The sequence below is a fragment of the Colletotrichum tamarilloi genome (genome assembly GCF_030869305.1).
Source record: "Colletotrichum tamarilloi strain Tom-12 chromosome Unknown Scaffold_34.1, whole genome shotgun sequence".
In the NCBI taxonomy this organism is placed as follows: Eukaryota; Fungi; Ascomycota; class Sordariomycetes; order Glomerellales; family Glomerellaceae; genus Colletotrichum; species Colletotrichum tamarilloi.
In genome coordinates, this window is record NW_026849417.1 from 182,198 (window position 1) to 203,811 (window position 21,614).

A 21,614-nucleotide genomic window follows, 5' to 3' on the forward strand; every position below is an offset into this window, starting at 1 on the left:
CCTCGATAGTTGTCCTCGGGTAGGTTTGCCGTTTCCTACCCCAAATGTACGTGACGAATGTCAGGGACCGAAATAGAAAAAAAAAAAAAAAAAGAACAAAAAGGATTCGTTTTTAGAAGGAAGCAATGCAATTCGAGAACGATATCATTTGCACGAGTAGTCGATGATCCCTTTTCAACTTGAGTCACTGACTTTAGCAATATAAAAAGCATAGACTTTATCCAATGATTTAATTAGTGTGTCCTCCAAGAGGTTCTCCGAAGCGCAAGGACATGTGATTAGTGCTGGTAGAAGTCAAGATTAAATCTTTCCTGTCCGGAATTATCAAAGTCGAGGCAACCTTAATCTCGAAATTGGTCTCAACTTTCACAGGGTGGGCGGAAGATAATCGATTGAAAAGGAGAGCTTCACAAGCGATAAACACCGTGAAATGGGGATAGTGGCTTTCGATGCACATATTCCACAGGCTTTAAATCGCGCAGAACGTTATTGAATTATTGAACGTAGTGAGAGCATTGACGTAGATATTCTGTGAGAATTGCTAAACCTGAATCAGTAGAATCTGAAGCAGCACGCCGGTTTTTCAGGTTCTCTGAAAGCCACACCATGGAGCTTCAAGGCACTAAAAGGATGCGTCATCTCTATGCTCTTAGCCTAGTGCATCCTCGAATCCAATATTGGGACTGCAAGAAGACACCGCTGCAGACTGAGTGCCACGGATTTGTTGGATCGATAACAACGAGGTCGAATCTCCTCAAGAGCTAGAAAGAAAAATTATCAGCATGCGGCTTCGTAGCTATTGGGTACGAAAGATACAGGATCCGAATGACTTACCTCCACGAAGACCTTGTTCAGCTCCATCAAAGCCACGTTTCGCCCCAAGCACTGCCAGCGACCATAGCCAAAGACAAGCTCTAGAGTACCCTCCATCAAGCGCAGCCTTTCAACGTCGGATTCTAGCCATCGTTCTGGCCGGAAAACGTGGGAGTCTTGACCCCAGATATCCTGCCTGCGAAAGATTCCCCATGCACAATATCCGATACGGGTGCCTTCTGGAAGATGAATACCCTTGAAGTCATCGCCAACTCCTCCATTCGAGACTTCCTTCGACATTTGGCCGACTACTGGTGGAAATATACGAAGACCCTCCTTGATGACGGCTTGCAAGTATGGCATCTCGCGAGCCTCTGCATCGGAGACGATGGGCCAAGACAGCTTGGCAGCGTCGATTTCGGCTCGGAGTGTAGCAGTTACTTGGGGGTTTGTGATTATGTGAAGAATGGTAGCCCGAATGGCGGTCGCGGTAGTATCAGAACCAGCTAGTCTTTTCAATATTAGTGCATTTGCCACGGTACGGTCGCCGCCTGAGTGTTCGATCTTACAACTGCATAAGAATCTCCGACTCAGCCTCAGCTTGTGTGAGCCCTCGCGCGACGAACGATCCAAGCATATCTTTTTGGACCTTCTTGTTTGGACCGAAACGCTCTGATGCAACTTTCTTGGCAATGCTAGACCCGGCGAAGAATTCCAAATGTGAGCAGAGGCGACGCGTAAAAGTGGCTGCATGGGCAGCAAGTTTTGCGGAAGAGCATGTAACTTGAACTTACCCCATCGTCTTTCCCACGCCGATTGCATCTTTTTCGGAAGGCATCATGCTCCTGAAAATAGGCGAAGAGAGGAGTGCAAGAAGCCATGGCAGAACACTCGTCACGAGAATTGTTGGCATGTTTTGCTCCATAGTCTTGATGTACTCATGGACATCCGAATCAGTTGCCAAGTCTCCAAACGGCTCACCGAAAGCCAGGTCAGAAATGACATCGAGGGTGAAGTATTGCGCCTTGGCTCCAAAGTCAAAAGCTTCGTCGCGAGAAGCATACTTCTCAATCAAACCGATGAGTCGGAGGACGTTTTGATCAATTTTGGCTTCGAGATCTTCGACTTCCTTACCAGAGTACTATCTATCGTCTTAGTTCACTGTGCCTTTCTCTTGTACATCGAGCATTTATGCAATTGCTTACACCTGCGGCCATTTTTGACCGGAGTTTATTATGCAGCTCATCATCTCGGGTGGATAAGACATTGTCTTGGCCAGGCTTGAGTCGCATTCCATCATACCAATTAGATCGCTTGTAAGTCGTCCGCACATTAAGCATACGCTTCATGAGATCCGGATCGCTGGTGATGAGATCATTCGGCCCGACACGAACTATTGACCCTATTTGGCAAAGATGGAAAACGGTTATTTTTCACAAGCGCTTTAGCGCAGGCTAAGGGGTTGAAGTATAAAACACACCATATTTCTCGCACGCCTCATAAAAGTCGAGGTGTGTCCTACCGCCGCCGACAGCGCGAACGAGCCACCATTTCGAAAATCCGGCGCTCGGTGGCCCCTTGATGTGCCGGAGCCGTAAGTATTGGCGAGCGATGGATACGACGCTGTACGCGATGAAGGCCGAGACTGCGATGCTGGCGTATGCGAGGTATTCCCGACTCATGGTCGCACTCGAGCCCACGAGGAACCGATTCGTGTATGAAAAGGTTGGATCATGGGATTGTGAGTGTGGATAAGAGGAGGAAACAGTGTCTCGGGCCACACATGGGAAGGGGAAAAAAGAAAGTCTGAGAGATCCTGAGACGAACTGCCTTCTCGGTCAAGGATGCCGCGGCACGGTGGAGGGCACGGGGAGCCTGGGAGGAGCTGGGGAATATTTTGACCGAGAGACTGCACCGATACGACGGTCAAATCCTTCAATGGCCCTGGAATAGCATACAATAGCAGCGAACATGACGCCGAAATGTTACCAAAGTTTCTGACGAGTTGACGACCCATGGCGATATCATTGTCGGTTCGGGGTCTCTGCCCAATAGCGTCTACACTTGCGACGGGTCTGGACCCCCTAGTCTTTAGGCGGCTTAGATGATTGACACGGCAGACTCGGGAATGCAATCTTCCCGCACGGAGCAGGGGCCGGCGTGACGGGGTTTCGATCCAATGAGATTGTTGCCGTGTTTTGCAATGCGCTGCTATCCCTCTCCTCCTCCTCAATCGCATCGGCAATGACCAATGCCAACGGATGCGTCTAGCGGGGGTATGATGCAACGTTTAACGGGCACGGCTTTGCCCGGGGGGCATTGCCTGAAGGAGGAGAAAGAATGCAGAGAGGGGGCAAGCGGTGAGGTCGCATCTCCTGATCTGCACCGTTAGATGCCATCTGCTGGTTCATTACGAGAGGCACAGCCCAACCGTCCAATTAGACTCTGCCTAATCTTCGATCTGGCGGTTAAGGAAGCTTGTGGCTTTTGTTTTTCTGGAGATTCTTCTGCCCTTCACATTTTTTTCGCGTTTCACAACTTTTCTTCAATTGCACATGTTGGTTTGGTCGCCGTTGAATTTTGAATTGACACCCCATTAAAAGGGTCTCATCGTTCGGTTCCTTCTTGAGCCTCGACCCTCCGAGGCTCCGACAGATTTAATCATGGCGGATCCAGCACCGGCGGAAGCCGGCCCGCTCGAAGCAGACGTCAGTTCGACGACCTTTCAACATATCTGCTTGCACTCGACAGACCTTGATGCTGATTCTTTTCGATAGAATGGAGAGGAGAACGACAATACCAATGATGACAGCGACTCAGCCATGGGAGTGGTGAGTAGCGGTACCTCGGTCTAGCGGTGCAATGTTACGCGTAAAGCTAACCCGTGTTGCAGTCTGTGCTCGGGTCATCTGCATCCATGACAAGCAGTATCATGCGTTACCGCGAAGAAAATGGAAGAACATACCACGCATATCGAGAGGGCAGTAAGTGATTCAAAGCTCTTCAGCTTGATAGCATCTCACATGTGCTATCGTACTGACCATAGCTTTTGCTTAGGATATGTTTTGCCGAATGACGCGGTAGGTGGTCTTTAGCAGCTTAACCGCCCTTCTCCAACCTCAACTTGGAACTAACGCGTCGCCTATCTGGAATCGCAGGTCGAAAACGACAGGCTTGGTAAGTGACATAGTATTTGTTCTCTCATCAAAGAGATACTCATGCCTGCGTAATAGATCTTCAACATCATTTATACACACTTACCTTTGATGGAAAGCTGTTTGTATCGCCGGCTGGCCGAGACAAGCCTTTAAAAAGAGTACTAGATGCTGGAACCGGAACCGGAATTTGGGCAATGGACTTTGGTAAGATAGCTGTATCCGCGAAGCTAATAACTCAAGATAGCTAATGCCCTATTCCTGGCAGCCGATGATCATCAAGAGACACTAGTAAGCTCGCCCAGAGCCCAATAATGACTCGCCCAGAGCCCAATGATTCCTTGTCAGGCAATATCTAAAGACTGGCAGATAACCGGTGTCGATCTCAGCCCAATACAACCGCCATTGTAAGTACCTTACCATCAGGATAACGATCCTGCAAATCAAGGATTCACGATGCGTTGATTCACTAATCAATGTTCAGTGTACCTCCCAACGTGACATTCTACATCGACGACCTAGAAGATGACTGGACATACTCCTACAAGTTCGACTTCGTCTTTGGCCGAATGCTCACAGGTTCCATAGCAGACTGGCCCAGGTTTATCCGCCAAAGCTATGAGTAAGTTCTTACTCACTGCACCCGGGCTTTAACACTGAATATATACGCCTCCGCGGCTCCGCCTTCTTGTCTGACGGTATATAATAGATACCTCGAACCCGGAGGCTGGATAGAGTTGTCCGACATCCTCTTGGATCTTCAAAGCGACGACGGAACAGTTAGCCCCGAATGCGCAACCCAAAAGTGGGCAGGGCACATGCTTGAAGCGGCAGCGATATGGAAACGACCACTCGACAGCTGCAAATTCTACAAGGAGCAGCTCGCCGAAGCGGGGTTCACCAATATTGAGGAAAAGATTTACAAGTGGCCGTCGAACCCCTGGCCAAAGGATCCAAAATACAAAGAGCTAGGTAAAGCGGCTTCCTGTTCAGCTCTCACCCGTGACATAGGACCAAAACGCTGACTGAATCGCTTTCCGAAGGGGTGTGGACGTACGAAAACCTAGGAAATGGCTTGTCGGGGCTTAGCTTGGCGCTTTTTACTAGGGCGCTGGGTTGGTCGGCGGAGCAGCTTGAGGTGTTCCTGGTGGATGCTAGGAAAGACATGAGAGACAGGTCTATACATGGATGGTGGCCAGTGTGAGCAACTACCTTTTCCCTTGTTACGAGATCGAAGTCCAGCTGACAGTATCTCAGATATGTGGTTTACGCACAAAAGCCGGAATGAAGTCAAAAGCAACCGAGTTGAGAACGCATCGAATGGAACGACAGTACACACGCACGACGAATATAGTTAACCCGCGCCGGCACGCAGGCATGGTATTCTGTGCTTGAGCCCAGCAAGTCTTCAAAATATTTACCTAATCAATCCAATGACCTGGATTATTTATCTGAAAAAGAGATTGCAATTAAAGCTCCCTCATTGTTGTTCAGAGTGAGGCGATACCATACTTTTTCTTGATGATATCCGCAATCTGCACTGAAGTTAGTAATCGCGTACTTAAGCGCTTCAGATGCCCTTCTTACCTTTTCTCCAGAGGCATAAGTCGTTGCCGTCGGCGCTGCAGTCAACACCATGGGCCAATAACTAACATCAATAACCCTCAACCCCTTAACCCCATAAACCTGCATCTCCGTATCCACCACACCTCCTTCTTCCTTGGGTACCATAGCCGCAGTACAACACGAATGGGCGTTCGAAGGTGACATGTTCGCAGCCAGCAACGTCTTCATCTCTTCTTTAGAAGCGGTATCATACGGTGCCGCCATCTTGGGCCCAAGAATCTTCATCGCCGGCGCAGACATGATCTCCTTCCCCTTCTCAAACAGCGCCACAGCGAGGTCGAAGTCAGTGGGATCAGAAGCAGTGCGAAAGTCAATGACGGGTTGCTGCAGCGGGTCCGTGGAGTTAATCTTCACCGACCCCCGGCTCAGCGCCCGGAGGAAGTAGAGCGTGATACTATTGCCGGTGCCCCAGTGGACCATGCCGAGGGGCACATCTTGTCCTGCGAGCTGGTCGAGAACGATTTCCCGCTGCTTCTTGTAGCCTTCTTGAACGGATGCAGGGGTACCTGGAGCAAGATACTCGGTGGGGTCGTGGGACTTTGCAGTGGCGAGGATGTCGCGCCAGGAGGAGGTTGTGTTGGCTAGCGGCGGTACGGCTAGGTTTGTGCTTAGGGTTCTGACGATGGTGTACGCTCCCTGCTTTTCGGCGTCGTAAAGGGCGCGTTGTTCAGCGTCGTATGTTTTGTTGGTGTCTAGAGCTCCAGAGTTGGGGAAAACATTGTTTTCAACTGTGTTGTTCCCTTCAGTCACTATACTTTTGCTCTCGAATTGAAATGGTACCAACATGTGAAGGGAACCTTTAGTTCACCCTGATCCATAAAGTTCTCGCCGACCCCAGGCAGATCTGCAATGGTATCGATTCCAAAGCTCTTCAAGAATTTCTTTGACCCAATGCCAGAAAGCTGTAGAATCTGTGGTGTATGGAGCGCCCCAGCTGCCAGCAGGACCTCCTTCTTTACGTAGACCTCGAGGGGCTCACCACCAGTTGAAGGTAGATACTCGAGACCAACGGCCCTCCTTCCCTTGAATAGGATCTTGGATACAGTGTGTCCAACCAAGATGTGGTAGTTGGGACGAGAGTCTTTGACGCGTTGGTAATGATTGATCCGCGCGTGGCTCCGGGTCCGGGTTGTTGCGTCGGCGAGGGTGGGGAAGTTGAAGAGACCGACAGCCCGGTCGCCGCCATTGGGGTCCGGGGAAGGGGTGAGGCCGCTTTGTAGAGCAGCTTGCCAGAAGTTTTCTACGTGATTTTAGTGGAAATTACATGTCGGAAACCTACTCCTCTTTGTATTGAGCTACATACCAGCACCAGGGAAGTAATAATTAGGATACGAGGCACGGACAGGTCCGTTGTGGCCGTGAGCCGACTCTACCCACGAGATGTTGGCAGCGTCAGCAAAGTTTTGAGGCGGGGTCGTGAAATTCTCGCTCTAGCAAAGGTGCGATTAGCATTCCCAGTTCCATGCTGAATGTATATCCAGATGGAACTCACTTTCCGAAAGTACGGCAATAGGTCATCCCATCCCCAGCCTTTGGCACCCAGCTGCTCCCAGGCCGCATATTCTGACTTTCCACCGCGCACAAAGACCATGCCGTTGACGACAGAACCGCCACCTACTACTCGACCGGCAGGCACTGAAAAGACGCGGTTGTTCAACGCAGACTGTGGTGCGCTATTCAAGTTGGGCCAAAGGTACGGAACAGGGAAGAAGGCACCTGGGACGAGGACGCTGTCTTCATCCTTGTCGAAAGGCCCGGTCTCGATGACTAGGACTTTGACTATATCACATGCATTAGGTGGAGGATTCACGTCTGAGGTAGATGAACTATGGCACGGTCTCTACTTACTGCTGGGGTCTTCGGTCAGCCGATCGGCAACGGTAAGACCCGAGACGCCTCCGCCGGCAATGACAAAGTCATAATCAGTCGCGGCAACCACATCTCGCGAGGCAATTGTGGCGTAGCGAGGGACCTGTAGTGCTAGTGAAGATGGGCTGAACGCCAGCAGTGCCAAAATGGCCTTCATGGGTGTTGTGAGAACACTAGGCATCTGTACTACTAGACTCAGACGAGGTTGAAAGGGTATCTTGAGGAGGTGAAGGAACAACGACGAGGAAGGACCGATGAAGAAGGAACACGCCGGAGACACTCTTTAAAGATGAGCTTCTCGTCAACGAGAATGGCAACGATCTCGCCATTGTCGCGATGCAGAAGCCCTGTACGTGCATATGCCAGTAAGCTGAAGTCTAAACGATGTTGCATTGGAGTAACTCAAGCCGGGAAAAGTCGCAGGAACGCCAATCGGAATGTGCTGCATGAGCTAGTTTCTAAGAACGATGGGGATGCTTAGGCCTAGAAGAGCGCGTGTTTGCTTTGTTTTGTAGAGGTAACGAATTGAAGTCGATCCTCAAATGACTATGAAGGGAATGACTGCATTCAAGTCGGGTTGTTCCGTGCGGGGAAGGGCTCAAAGTGCGGTATCAATGGAGGCTGGCACAGACGCAAGTAAGCAGTTGCTACGTCAAGCCAGTCTTGGCATAGTCTTCGTGATAGAGGAGTGGCCGTTATGGTTAAGCGCAGACGTAACCATCATCGTAAAGGTTGATTGTGAATTGGGAAGAATATTAAATTACGACCAAATCTTTCTGTGAATGGTATCTCTAACCACGATCTCTAAATGAAGACTCGACCCATCGTGCCTCGTACAGGGTTTCGGATACCCATGAATCAATTACGTGAAATCATTACATCAGCAGTCTTGGTACATCCAAACTCGATCCTTAAATCTTGCTAGGCAGGTTGTCATTGTTCTCCGCAGGGCGGATCTGAACGTCGTCAACCGCAAGAGTTTGCTGGTCGTTCAACTTGGGGTTCCTCAGGAGGAAGGCGAATGCGATAAGAGGGACCGTCAAGCAGATACCGGTAATGGTAAGAAGACGCTGGACGTGCTGGTACGAGTCGATAATGGCCGCGCGCTCGGGGGTTCCAACGGGGTACTCGGCGATGGCAACAAAAGGCTGAGCGTAGGTTACGGTAGCCAGAGAGTCATTGCCAAAGGGTGCAAGGTTCTCTTGAAGGACGGAGGGCAGAACCTGAGTCCAAATAGCGCCAGATACTGTGTTGCCGAAGGCAGATCCAATGTTATAAGTGGCGAGGTAGAGACCGGTCATGATTGCAAGGTGCTCGTGCTTCAGAGTGGTCTGGAGCGAGGCTTGCGCAGGATAGGGGAACATGCCACCTGCAATACCGAGAAGGACCTGGGCACCGATGACACCGCTTTGTCCGGCGGAGGTAGGAGAACCACGATAGTGGATCAACAGACCGAAAGCGACCATGAAGAGCATGGTACCGGCGATGATAAAGTATTTGAGGCGGCGGACCTTGAAGACGATGAAGCCCAGGATAAAGCCGGTGATGACACTGCAGAAGGAGTACAGCGACGTAATCCGGGTAGCGGACGCAATGCTGAAGTCGAAAGCAACGATACAGACGGTGTAGAGGTAGTCTCCCTGCATGTACCAAGCCCAGTTGAGACCCAGTGCAATACCGAGAGGGGCCAGGATACCACGGTCGCGCATCAACTTGAAGGGAACGAGAGGGTGCTTGGCCTTCATCTCCCACACAGCGAAGACCGGGATGCAAAGGATACCGATGACGAGGGGGGCAATGACGTGAGCCTCGCGCCACGTTGTCGAGAAGCCACCGGCAATGGTGAGAGGAACCAAAATTAGGGCGAAGATGGCGATAACCAGGATGATACCGATGACATCGAGCTGCCAGAACAGCTCAATGAGGAACTTCTTGGGGCCGAGCATGCGGAAAGGAGACGAGTAAGAGTCGAGCAGTCCCTGCTTCCTAGCGCGGCGGCCGACAATGGACAGGCTGATGATGAGGGGGAGGGCACAGACAGGGTAAATGATACACCACATGCCGATACCCCACTGCCAGGTGCTTTCGCCGAGAACCAGGGCGGAGATATTACCGCTGACCCAGGTGTTGATGATGAAAGGAAGCGCAGGAATGTAACTGAACAGCAGACGGGCGCGGGTGGAGGTAATATCGGCGATGATGACCTCGACAAGCAGCATGATCATGGTGTAGCCAACCTGGTAGATAACGGCGCCGGCGGCGAAGGCCTTAACCTCAGTAGCACATGCCTCGACAATGGTACCGACGACGTAGAAGATGACGGAGACGCAGATGAGTTCGACACGACCAAAGACATCGGCAATCTTGGCGGATGTGGGCTGAGCAGCAGCGGCGATGACGGAGCGAAGGACGTTAACGGTAGCCAGAAGGGAGTGCGTAGCGTAGCTGCTCGTGGCGGTGGGTTGGTAGGCGTAGCGAAGGGTTCCATCGAGACCATAGGCATAGGCGACCAAAAAGACGCCGAAGAAGATGAAGTAGCGGTCGGTAGTGGTGATGGCGGCAGAGAGGGCCTCGATTCTCGCAACACCAGGCGACTTCTCGCCGTAGATGTTGTTGGACTCATACGTGGGAGGAGGAGGGCTGTTTTGGGATAGAGGAGCATTCTTCTCTGCGGAGGTGAGATCGGCTGTGGGCGAGACGATATCCGAAGGAGACTCAGTCTCCTTCTTACGACCAAAGAGACCCATCTTGAGTGACTACGATACCCAGATGAGATGGATGATGAGAGGGCCTGGGATGAAAGTTAGTACGAGAACAGAGAGTTTTCGCGAAAGAGTTGTAGTTGAGATGAAGTTGAACTTCGCAAGATCCCCGGATGAAGTCGGCGAAACTCCACTTCCGCGCCGGCAACCTTGAGGGACCTGACGGAAGCTGACGTTGAAGGACGGCGGCACTTACTCGGGAAGGAGTCGGGGCTCCGGTGACGTCTTGCGGTCTGTGGCAGGAGCTGCGACACACCGAAGGTCAATGCGCCGAAGTGAGCGTTTACCGAGAAGGTGAGAGATTCGGGGCCTAGGTGAAGGTCGCGTCTCTGGTTTTCGAGTCTGCTCAATTGCACAGAGCGCACTGCGCAACTATTTGTTTACAAGCAAGAAGAGCAACGAGACAAGGTCAAACTGATGACCTGACCGGGGATGTAATGGATTAAAGAGGGAGAAAATTCAGAGAGAGGATCCGCCTGCAGGGACGACAGGGAAGACGAGGTGGTGAGGTTACATCCAGGACCCTTTTTAACTTTCCAGACATGGCGAAGAGAGCTTTATCAGTGTCTCTCAGGCTCGCAGACAGCCTGCACGCTGCCCAATCAAGGCCGCTCCATCCATCTTTGCCCATCGGAGCCATTTCGGTGGGCAGCCAGAGACTGGCACGACTGGGAACCTACGGGGAGGGGGCGAACCACTGAGCCAGTCGATCCAGCCTGACGCAGCTTGCGCTAGCCGTGATGATTTTTTCGCATCTTGTTAGTTATTGGACTAGCGCCGCTTCGATCCCTGGCCCCGGGTCTTCAAGCCTCGGAGTTGAAGTCCTTGAATGTGTCCAGCACTCCAGGTTGGTGGCGTGAAACTTGGTGGTGTCGGGATCAAGGACTCAAGCCATCAGAGAATTTTTTATCAGATCCATCTTATCTGATTTAGCGTGCGCCTTTCGCACCACAAACCGCTGCGATCGATACCGCAAACGGTAACGTCCTCCAAGCCGTCGTGGCGCATTCCATGATCCGCCCACCCATTCCTCGGCACGAAAGTTGCCAAGACAGAGAGTTTGAGTTGGTCTTTCTCTTTTGTCTCATTCTCACTCATCATCTCTTCTTCACTTGTGAAAAAGTACCGCCGCCAGAGAGAGGGCGTCAGCAGAACATCTGCTTGACTCGATCAGGCTACCCGCAGCCACCACCAACGACCTCGGCGCACTTCTGTCCCAGGAAATCTTCTAACTACAGACTCCCAGCCCATCTGACGACTACAGCGTTGCTACCTCGTTGTGCGCACTATTTTGACGAGCAATTATTGCAACAAGCGTTAGGATCCTATTCCCAGTCTGCTACCTTGTAAAGGACCACAAATTCAACCCAGTTCACCTCAAAAGTCGCCCACAAAGACAACCCACGAATCCACGACCCTGTGTCTCTAATTCTGGCCCCCACTCTATGACCAATCTCCGCATGCTCCCGGCTGGCTCAGGAACGGGGTGGCCAAGTGATCAGAACATCGGTCGACCCGGTCGCTTTTGACAAATGGATTGCTTTGCACCCGCGCGAGCCACGAGGCCGCCTTTTGCGCCTGTCAGCACCACCGAAAAAGGGTTCCCGCCAAAGAAAAGACGGCAGCGACCTCGGCGACTAGAGGTGGTTGGATCCTCCATGTGGGCAAAATCGGCTCATGCTCACGTTCAGAGTCTAGGTCTCTTGACCTCTTCAGAGAATACACCCACCGTACGACCCTCTGTCATCGCTTCACTTGATTTTCTGTTGCGGAACGCTGTCCACAAACCATTGATAATCCTGTTAGTCCGGAACTTCTTTGCAACTAGGCTAGGGGGCCAGGACTCAGGATACCTACTCCAAGCTTCCCCCACAAGACGGCTGCGAACATGTCGGCCGGTGGGCAGAGCTGAGATATGATCGCGCATGCCACCAACACTACAAAAACGCCACAAATGATGCGTCTGACTGCCGTCTTTCCACTAGGCTACCGGTACTAGTCAGCGGCACTAACAGAAGTGCCGTCTGCATCAGTGCATCATGGTCTCTGCAAAATACCTCGTTGTCAAGTACCTTTTAGGCTTTTTCCTGGAATTCTACCTACGGCACTAACTAAGGATCTAATCTCTTCTCAAGGCAGGAGGGTCAAGAGACACATGGAAAAGACTATGCAAAACAAGAGGGTCGGCGGGATTTTGCAGTAGCATCGGAGCTGGGGTTCCAGGCGGCGCCCGAGCTCCCCGGCCACCGATCTGTGGGTATTGACCAGAACGTCGGGTGCGCCAGGAATCTGGCTATTGATCAAGGATTTTCACTCGTGAAAAACTAGTTGCTCACCGCTGGGTCTGGGGACACGGGAATTTATGTTTCCACCGGTCTGGAACCTAAGAGGGAGTTCTCCAAAGATCGGGGCTTTAGGAAGTAGTCGTTTACCGCGACAAGCTTCTGGTCTAGATCCAACTCCCACCTCAGTCACCTCCTTTCAGCCCAACTCTCACGAGAATTTGTCGCCGAAGGAAGTGCTAGCAGCGAGGAAGAAGATCAAGTGATTCATGCTTACTACGTGTACTGTGTGTACAGTCGAACGCCCTGCCACATCGCCGAAAATTGTGTGCCGCGCTTCACGCGATCCAAAACCAAATCCGTTCCAACCAGTTGCGAGGCTTCACCACCGGCCACGTCGGCTCAAGCCGATCAATCTCCGCCTTGCCCGACCAGATATCCATCTCGGAAACTTTTACGAACTTGGTCTTCTTAACAAACTTGTAGCCTAGAAAAAGTGACAGGAAGATTGGAATGTCGATGTACGGCGGCAAAAACGTCTTGGCACTGAACCGCCCTGGGAAAAACGCATCAAACCCATTGAAGAACGCAACGACGAGACAAAAAACAACAGCAAAGTACGCAAGAAACGGCTGCATCGGGGCCTTGTACGGCAACGTATCGCGATCGATACCATTATGTCGCAGGCACTGGTAGAACCGTAAGTAGGTATAGCACACGCTAGCCCACACAATCAGGGTGCTCACGGCGCTGAGGTTGCTGATCCAGAAAAACACCTCAGCGGCGCGATTGTTCACGTTGAGGTAAACTAAGCACCCCAGCGCCGATGTAGCAGCGACGCAGGCGTACGGTACGCCGAAGCGCTCCCATTTAAGGATCGCGGGCGCCTTGCCGTCGAGTGCAGCAGCGTAGAGGACCCGCGTGGAGGCGTAGAAGAAGCTGTTGCCGGCGCTCCATGCGCTGCTGAGGATCACGCCGTTGATGATGGAGGGCAGCGTTCCGATGCCGGCGTTGCTGATAGCGATGACAAAGGGGCTCTGCGCGGCGCCGGGACTGCTGCTGCTGATCGCGTTGAGCAGATTAGGGTCCTCTGAAGAGACGCACAGCCCGACGAGGAAGATGGCGAGGACATAGAATATTGCGATGCGCCAGAAAACGCGGCGAATTGCCTTTGGAATATTGCGGCGCGGGTTCTCAGTCTCGCCGGACGCGACGACGACCATCTCGCTGCCGCCATAAGAGAATGTAGCCTGAATGAAGACTTTCCAGAAGGCAAGGAAACGGCCAAGGGCGCCGGGCCGGAGATACTCGTTCATCGGGCCGGGGTCGTGCCAGTAGCGGAAGCCGATGGCGTCTCCACTGGGTCCGCCACCCACGGTGATGATGAACATTAGGATGATGAGGCCGACGATTGTGATGAGTTTGATGGCGCCGAAGAAAAACTCTGCTTCACCGTATATGCGGACCGGGAGGCAGTTTACGAGGACCATTGCTGCAAAGAAGATGGTGATGAGGGCGGCTTGCGGTATGGCGTGGTCCCAATAGTCAAGGATGACCACCGAGACGGTAACTTCGATCGGAACGCCGATGGCGAATTGGTACCTGTCTTACGATGAGCGCCCGCTCATTCCAATAGTCTTGGAGCTGGAACTTGGATTCCCGGTGTCTCAACAAGCATAGTTATCTGTTCATCTCCGCGCCCCGCGAAGTCTTCAGGAATGAGTCGCTTACCAGTAGTTCCATCCCAAAGTGAACCCCAACGCGGGATCAACGAACCGCGCAGCAAATATTGGCACAGCACCCGGAATAGGTAGCCATGCAGCCATCTCACCGAGGCAGTTGATCACGCAGTACAGGTTGAACCCGGTCACCGCATAGCAGATGAAGGCGGACAACGGCCCGGCCAGCGACAGAACTTGGCCGCTGCCGACGAAAAGCCCCGTTCCGATGGCTCCCGACAGAGCCAGGAATTGAACATGCCGCGACTTCAGTTTCCGGTCAAGTGTTCCGATGTGCTGTAGCTCTTGTTGTTGTTTGAGGTCCGCTACTGTTGCGCTTCTTGTTGTCGTTGCTAGCTCGATGTCGCTGTGCGCGGGGTCTCCTGCTCTCTCTGGCCTCCCTTCTAGCTTCTCTCTAGTAGTCTCCATCGGTTCTGTGCGTCTCTGGCAATGGGAAACGTATCCTAAAGCTTGCAGAGGCGTAAATGATTGTGCTTCTCAACTTGAAGCGGCATCCGACAACATAAGATCTGTTTCTTTAAAAGACAAACAGGATACACTCAAGCGGGCGCATTAAACAGCAAGGAACAATTTAAGTAGTAGCAACAAGCGTAACACGATTTCCGTTTATCGCTTACCCCGTTTCTCCAATCGTCTCTCTCCTACCTCTATGGATCACGCGTTTGGCTTGCAGATCTCTGCATTCTGATCCTGCACAAGCGGCACATGCGCAATTGAAAGTGCGGGGTTGATAGGAAACCACCTCTCGATGGGCAAACAACGCCAGAAGAAGACAGGATGAGAGTGACGGTCATACTGAAAGAGCACAACGGTACAAACATCCAGCTGTCGTGTAGTCATCAGAGCATCTACAGTCGTGGAGATAATTAGCTTATAGGATCCCATCAAATTTCATCATAATGTAAAGATCCCACGAGACCTGGGTCCAACAAGGCCAGGCACTTTCGACATGATACTCCTTTGTACTTTAGCTATATATGGGTCCATGATCCGAACTATTTTATCACTTGCGCACATCTATGCATATAAATATATATATATCGAGGGCGACCCCGAGTGGAAGTACTATCCCTCGGCCATTGTGATGCCGGCGTCCGTCCTCGACCAGACGTTCAAGGTCGTCAAGGAGAACTTCTATCACCTCTTCAAGGTGCATGTGTTCTACCAGACGCCCAAGACCGCGCCCAAGCACAGGGTGAAAGAAACCTTGGAAAAGACTAAGGGCCTTGTCAAGCTCTTCGACCGCTTCAAGGCTGAGCGCCACAAGCCCGAGACCGCGTGGAACATTATACTCATGTCTTACACCACGAACAATCGCCGACTCAACGTACAATATAGTCAATTACCAGTACACGATATTCCGATTTAATCTTTCTAGCTTCTGATCATGTCCTGAATCATGCGCTGCCTTTCTTATACACTCAGTCACATTGCATAGAACCGTGCTCATAGTAAGTAAGGTCACAAGCTTAGACGCCGGGCGAGGTTCTGGTGCATCGAACCGTCAAGGGTTCCAAAATGTACCACTGACCACAACGAGATCAATCCCACCCTGCTTTGGGTCCCTTGGATTCTCGAGTATAACAACATCGAGGAGAGCAGAATTATCACTACATCTTCAGTGAAGGCCCGGAGAGCTTCTTTACTCCAGCAGACAGGTTCTCTCACGACTCGCCTGGATGTTTTACCTAGACTTTCACCTACCTAATCTGTTCACTCGGCAAGGTGACTCCACTTGCATTCTCAAGGTCGTAGACGCTCTCAATGAAGCTCGTCTGGAGACGACTTGTATGGAAGCCACTTCACTGGAACTTCGTAAGTACCGGTGATATTGAGAACCAAGAATGGACGTTCTCACTGAGACCATCTCGAATACACCTCCCGGGCCCAGCTAGGAATTATTGGAGCTGATAGTCCCCCTGACATCGAGTCGGTGAGATAATGTGAATTTCCTTAACAAACTTCCATCTGACCTCTTATCAGGAGAATTGTTCCAACTTTGGCTTGCAGTGCCAGGTCATTGGACGTCTCTGGCGTTTGGGCCAGAAGGGGGAGGTGTCCTGGAAAATCCTCCAAACCCAGTCTACTTTTGACCCCTGGCTTAAGACCAAGAACATGAGGGCGTACGTGAGCACCGTCGAGGCGGAGGCTGCTATCGATACTCGCATCACTACATCTAGTAGGTGAGATAATATGAATTTCCTTGACGAATTTCCATCTGACCTCTTACCAGGGCCCTACCATTACCAGAAATTCTCTGTCGTCAACACCAGCGAAAACGCTGTACTGAGACAAGATGGGCCATAGGCTTTTCAACGCCAACGCCAGCGCCGGTGCCGTGAGATGAGCCTCCATTTCCTTTCTTCCTTTGAGTTCCTTTTTATCAGCACCTCCATTCCCCTCACGTCTCATCACATCAGCTCGGGGAAGTAGGCCACACCACCCTAAAAACATCCGAGGCTAACAACAGATGAATAGAACGAAGAGAACGACAAGGCTTTCGGCGACAGGGAGCCTTCAGGTGACTCTTGCGCCCAAGGCGACTGCGAACTTTGCGAGCTGACTGACGACTCTATCACTACGATCGACTCTGATCTCTATATGACTTTGCACTCCGTCAACCAAAGCATTGGTCGTCGTGAAAAGGTGCGAATGGCCAAGGAAGCTATTGCAGAGAACCAGAGTCGTGTGCATTTTCTCAAGTACGAGACGGAATACCTCGAGAGAAACTAGTCGGAAATCGAGTGCAGAGAGTCCGACTGCAAGGCTATTCAAGAGTTTATCGAACACATGGAAAATCACTGAGGCATGTCACTGAGCTCCTACCTGGCTATCGACTAGGCAATCTTGCATGAGCAGCGTGACCGCGCTCTTCAACATTGGGTACCTTACAGATGGATAGAAGGAATTACTCGAATTGGTCATCATGAATGGCCAGTGATATGGCTTGGAAATAGGGAGAAGCGATATGCTGCATCACGCAGTTAGGGCCACCGGAAGATACCACAGAGGCCTAGTCACCTAGTGACCATAGCTAATTCAACACAGCACCAATGAATGTGATTTGTTCAACGACCAATAATTATGTCCTCCGCAATCTTCTCTGCCAAAGCGTACACAGCAGACTGAGGGTGTCCCGGCAGAGCAAATGGAAAAGCGCTCGCATCAGCGACTCTCAGCCCCTGGACACCAAACACACGCCCGCGGCTGTCTACCACCGCCTTGCCCGATGTGACGTCTTCCTCTTTTCCCATGGCAGCAGTGGACACAGGATGCCACACTTGCCCCACGTTAGCCCTCACATACTCCAGTATCTGTTCGTCGGTCTGCACCGAATCTCCTGGGAGCAGCTCAGGGCCAGTCTTGAATCCGGGAGTATTGGCGAATGGTGAGGCCCAAGCCGTACGTAGCCGCTTGACGGCCGTGACAGCTATTTCTACATCGGCGGAGTCGGATAACCAATTCAAGTTGATGACCGGCTTCGCGTCAATGGAAACTGACGATATAGTGACGTTACCGCGGGAGAAAACGAGAGGGAGGTAAGCAGCGAGAGTCCCGCTAGTTTGTCCTGGCCCAGTTGAGAAGGATCCTACGATGAAGGAAAGCTGAGGCCAGTCAGAAGGAACCGAAGCAAGCTTGTCGCGAGTTGTTTGCGTGAGATTGGCGAGAGTAGAGTTGGGAAGCCGCTCGTGCGCCAAAAAGCCTGCAGCGGAACTGTAGGGACCGGTGCCAAATTTGAGATACTCTTCGACGAAGCCTGGGTTGAGGGCTGGATCATTAGTGAGAGATTGTGCAGAAGGCGTGCTAACGGGGTACGCGACGAAGATCTGGATTGGGTCTTGCAGGTTCTGTCCCACGCCGGGGATGTCGGCGATGACCGGGATTGAGAGAGCTTCCAGTCTTTCGCGAGGACCAATCCCAGAGACTTGGAGAAGTTGCGGAGAGTGAAACGTGCCAGCGGTGAGGATGACTTCTTCATTAGCAGACAGGGTGTACTCGACCCCTTGGGAGTTGACGCTCACACCCACAGCCTTGGTGCCATCGAACAGGATCTTAGTTGCCAGAGTGTGAGTGTACACAGTGATTTCAGTGTCCTTGATAGCCTGTCGTAGAAAGCTGCTCTCGCTCGTAGATCGCTGCGTCTTTTCCGGCTCGATCGTCGAAGGCACCCACGCGCCGTATCCCGCGAGCGTGCCACTGCTGGATCCCTTGGGGCTGATACTCAGTCCGAGGCTCAGAACCACTTGAGCAAGCCACGTAAGCGTCGGGTCGACCCAGTTATTCCAAGAAACCTGCAACGGGCCTCCCTGCTTATCGTAGTCGCTAGGATCGAACCTCACAGTCGCATTCGTGTTCTGCCTCTTCTCCTCGTTCGGCGGCGTGAGGTCGACAGAGCGCTTGAAAAACCTGAGCATGTTCTCCCAGCGAAACGTCTCATCGCCAACTGTCTCGGCCCAGAGGTCATGGGATCCCTTTGTTCCGCGGATATACGACATGGTGTTGATCGCAGAAGACCCTCCAAGCGTTTTTCCCTGCGCATAGTGCACCCGTCGGCCTCCGGCGCCTGCGATCGGTTCCGAAACCAGGGACCAGTCCATCAGGGGCTGCGGTGTGAACTCTGGCGATGGATCGATGAAGGCAATGCCGGTCAGCGAGAGGAGGGGCACGACGCTGTTGTTGCCATTTTCGACCTCGTAGAAACCGCCGGCCTCGACCACAGCGACGGAGGCCGATGTTGCGGCGAGGCGCGACGCGATAGTTAGGCCGGCGGTGCCGCCGCCGATGACGATGTAATCGTAGCTTGTATTGCGGCCGGGGTACCCAAAGGCCGAGGAAAAGAGGCGGTCTTGCGCCGCCGCGAGGCTCACAAGCGACAAGATGAAAGTCCGCAGCATTATGTTGTGAAGGGTGGGTTTGTCGCTTGATACTTCAATCGATGAGCGCGTTTTGCTCGAAGAATCTTGAAGGAGTGAGCCGAGCTGAACTCCCTGGGGAAGTCCATGATGAAGGTCAATGACTTGAGTCTATACTTATGTATACCCTCCGAATCGCATCATCGTACGTGGGAATCCATCATGGATTGAGTCGTCGGAACGCGGGTCATATGCGCCACTACTGTGGAATCAGGCTAGCATGCTTAAAGACCCCTGAAGATGGGCTATACGGGCGTCGTGAGGTTGGTTCAGAAGTGCTGTAAGGTCGGCTCGGATTCTGTTGTTGGATTTAGCCAGCTGTCAGATTCGATAGTCTTTGGTCCCCTAGCAAGACGTCAGCACAGCGTAGGATTTCCTCTCGGGCATGGTGACAGATTGGGGGATGAATACTGGAGGGATTTAAGGGGAAAACGGGCCGTCGCTTAGTGGATGGGATACGTTACATTGTGCGCTGACAGATCCCACACCATGCTGTTTCTTGACGACTGCTCACTATGGTGCCGGTATGTCAAGCTACAGAATATGGTCTGACAAGCCAAGGCCACGAGTTGATGGTTGTGTATCTATGGTAAGTTGAGGGAAGCCATTTCCGTCGTTGAGAAACTAAAGGGATTCTCGAATCCGCAGGAAGGCAGTAAGGGGTTGGATTGAAAGACAGAAACAAGAACATAAAATAGGAAGATTATTCTCACAAAGCAAGAACCAAAAGCTGATTGCTGCCGACCACAATGGACGTGACTGACCTTGTACAACCTTACCTTTTCAGCCAATCGTTCATTGAGCTACTTTTGTAGGTTGGCCATTCCTTGGCCTAAGGCTTTTTTGCCCAGTGGGAGGCACAGCAACTACTTACTAAGTAAAGTACTTTAGATAAGCTGCATCTCACCTGCACCTCGTAATCTCACCATGCCAGGCTTCCTTATCATGTTCAGTCAAACTGTATTCAACCATATCGATATCATCACTTTCAGAACGCGAACCTCTTCCGTGGCGGACGGAAGCGAACCTAAGACCTCCTCAAAGTCAAATCGGCCGTGATAAGGCTGTAGCTGGGTCCATGGAGCCACTCGTCAGTGGTATTATTCCGGAACTCCGAGGTACCCGGAATGACCGGCCGGAGCGAGACGGGGAGCACGATGGCCTGGCGGCGCGAGGAAATTCGAACCGTCGAGATCATGACCATATTCCGATGGCACCGAGAGAGCATATGCAGCCGGAGAGGATGAGCACCCCTGTATACTTGGTGCTTTTCTCACTAACAGTAATATGCCTCGCCATGGCAAAAGTCGCCTTGGATGCTTTTCTTCCCCCAATCAACTGGTGGATCCCATTCCCATCTCTAGGGTCTGTCTTGGGCGGTAGAGGATCCAAGTCGTCTGTAGCCCAGTCGTCGTCATCTTCAGAGTCCTGGTTCAGAGGAGCCACCGAGACCGCTGCCATTATCTTCAAAACCATCATAGTGATCCTTGGTGGCAAGTACATAATCACCAACGGATCTCAATGTCTCGTCGACTTTTTCCCGGCAGAATCTGGTCCGCGATCTCTCTTGGAAAACGGCACTCTCCGACAAACCCTTACGCTTATGAGCTATTTCATCCTCCCCACCGCAACGTCGGCTACGGTCTCCTCAGTTGTCCCAAACGGCTTCTGCAATCCAAAGGCCAACATTCTACGCTGGTGGCCGCCTCGAACACGAGGTGACATCAGAGCAATATTGGAGGGATGGAGCGGCCTCGCAGGCCTTCACTTGAAAACGGGCGGCAGCATGACGCAGATGTCCAAGTGGAGATGGAGTTTTGGGAGAGCTTTCATGTGGTTGTTAGGGGTTGGCACATGGACGACGGTTGAGATTTACTTCGGTCCATGCCGATATTATCTTCTGGCTTGGCGATTCTGGTTTTCGATAGTGTCGGTTTCTTTAGTTTCGTGGTTTCTTGGCAACGCTGAGAAGTTGATTGTGACGAAGTGGTCTTCCGTGGGACTACTGCATGTGGAGTTAGCAGTGTATCTGGCAGTCTTCCACTTGATCGGGCACGCAGACTTGGATGGTTTCTGCTCAAAAGCGGATTGTTGGTAGAGTAAGAGGTCTCGAAGAGATATCATGACGCTTACAATGCGATCGAGATGATGAAATGAACGCGATAGACAGGAAACTAAAGAGTGCGTGCAAATGACCTGTTTTAGGGAGCTAGATATGACTAAATATTCAGAGTCCAACCTCCCCAGTATAGGAGCTCATTTATAGTAGCCTTGTTTTGATTTTTTATCCTATCTAACAAATCAACAATACAAAAAAAACCTCCAAGCACTACACCTTGGAATATAAATGCGCTAACGAGCTGCCAGAACTCGGTAGAGATGCGACGTAAGAGGGCAGGGTATGATCTTAGAGTGCTGACATGACATGTCAGCCAGCCAAGTACCCAGACGAATC

General features: G+C 51.8%; 9 protein-coding genes across 9 annotated transcripts; 3 read left to right on the forward strand and 6 right to left on the reverse strand.

Moving 5' to 3' along the window:
- Positions 1–641: 641 nt before the first annotated feature.
- CTAM01_09068 (cytochrome P450) lies at positions 642–2,495 on the reverse strand (the record flags this gene model as incomplete). The annotated part of the gene is made up of 6 exons (XM_060525088.1): positions 642–761; positions 835–1,324; positions 1,383–1,508; positions 1,608–1,954; positions 2,019–2,215; positions 2,294–2,495. 6 exons carry the CDS (start codon positions 2,493–2,495, stop codon positions 642–644), a joined length of 1,482 nt encoding a protein of 493 aa, XP_060380270.1.
- A 981-nt stretch (positions 2,496–3,476) lies between these two features.
- On the forward strand, positions 3,477–5,256 carry CTAM01_09069 (methyltransferase domain-containing protein; the record flags this gene model as incomplete). The annotated part of the gene is made up of 12 exons (XM_060525089.1): positions 3,477–3,521; positions 3,591–3,644; positions 3,707–3,797; positions 3,871–3,893; positions 3,972–3,990; positions 4,047–4,175; positions 4,237–4,259; positions 4,338–4,375; positions 4,453–4,590; positions 4,678–4,940; positions 5,012–5,168; positions 5,226–5,256. 12 exons carry the CDS (start codon positions 3,477–3,479, stop codon positions 5,254–5,256), a joined length of 1,011 nt encoding a protein of 336 aa, XP_060380271.1.
- A 202-nt stretch (positions 5,257–5,458) lies between these two features.
- CTAM01_09070 (uncharacterized protein) lies at positions 5,459–7,644 on the reverse strand (the record flags this gene model as incomplete). The annotated part of the gene is made up of 6 exons (XM_060525090.1): positions 5,459–5,503; positions 5,556–6,322; positions 6,379–6,834; positions 6,898–7,024; positions 7,087–7,373; positions 7,443–7,644. The coding sequence occupies 6 exons, from the start codon at positions 7,642–7,644 to the stop codon at positions 5,459–5,461; spliced, it is 1,884 nt and encodes a 627-aa protein (XP_060380272.1).
- A 730-nt stretch (positions 7,645–8,374) lies between these two features.
- CTAM01_09071 (major facilitator superfamily transporter) lies at positions 8,375–10,210 on the reverse strand (the record flags this gene model as incomplete). Its single annotated transcript, XM_060525091.1, has 1 exon — positions 8,375–10,210. The coding sequence occupies one exon, from the start codon at positions 10,208–10,210 to the stop codon at positions 8,375–8,377; it is 1,836 nt and encodes a 611-aa protein (XP_060380273.1).
- A 2,635-nt stretch (positions 10,211–12,845) lies between these two features.
- CTAM01_09072 (amino acid permease) lies at positions 12,846–14,654 on the reverse strand (the record flags this gene model as incomplete). Its single annotated transcript, XM_060525092.1, has 2 exons — positions 12,846–14,109; positions 14,239–14,654. The coding sequence occupies 2 exons, from the start codon at positions 14,652–14,654 to the stop codon at positions 12,846–12,848; spliced, it is 1,680 nt and encodes a 559-aa protein (XP_060380274.1).
- Positions 14,655–15,330: 676 nt separating this feature from the next.
- CTAM01_09073 (uncharacterized protein) lies at positions 15,331–16,979 on the forward strand (the record flags this gene model as incomplete). The annotated part of the gene is made up of 5 exons (XM_060525093.1): positions 15,331–15,573; positions 16,002–16,061; positions 16,230–16,429; positions 16,554–16,584; positions 16,725–16,979. The coding sequence occupies 5 exons, from the start codon at positions 15,331–15,333 to the stop codon at positions 16,977–16,979; spliced, it is 789 nt and encodes a 262-aa protein (XP_060380275.1).
- A 335-nt stretch (positions 16,980–17,314) lies between these two features.
- Positions 17,315–19,141, reverse strand: CTAM01_09074 (uncharacterized protein; the record flags this gene model as incomplete). Its single annotated transcript, XM_060525094.1, has 1 exon — positions 17,315–19,141. One exon carries the CDS (start codon positions 19,139–19,141, stop codon positions 17,315–17,317), a length of 1,827 nt encoding a protein of 608 aa, XP_060380276.1.
- A 1,045-nt stretch (positions 19,142–20,186) lies between these two features.
- On the reverse strand, positions 20,187–20,638 carry CTAM01_09075 (uncharacterized protein; the record flags this gene model as incomplete). Its single annotated transcript, XM_060525095.1, has 2 exons — positions 20,187–20,321; positions 20,441–20,638. The coding sequence occupies 2 exons, from the start codon at positions 20,636–20,638 to the stop codon at positions 20,187–20,189; spliced, it is 333 nt and encodes a 110-aa protein (XP_060380277.1).
- On the forward strand, positions 20,238–21,127 carry CTAM01_09076 (uncharacterized protein; the record flags this gene model as incomplete). Its single annotated transcript, XM_060525096.1, has 2 exons — positions 20,238–21,013; positions 21,064–21,127. The coding sequence occupies 2 exons, from the start codon at positions 20,238–20,240 to the stop codon at positions 21,125–21,127; spliced, it is 840 nt and encodes a 279-aa protein (XP_060380278.1).
- Between the last annotated feature and the right edge of the window lie 487 nt (positions 21,128–21,614).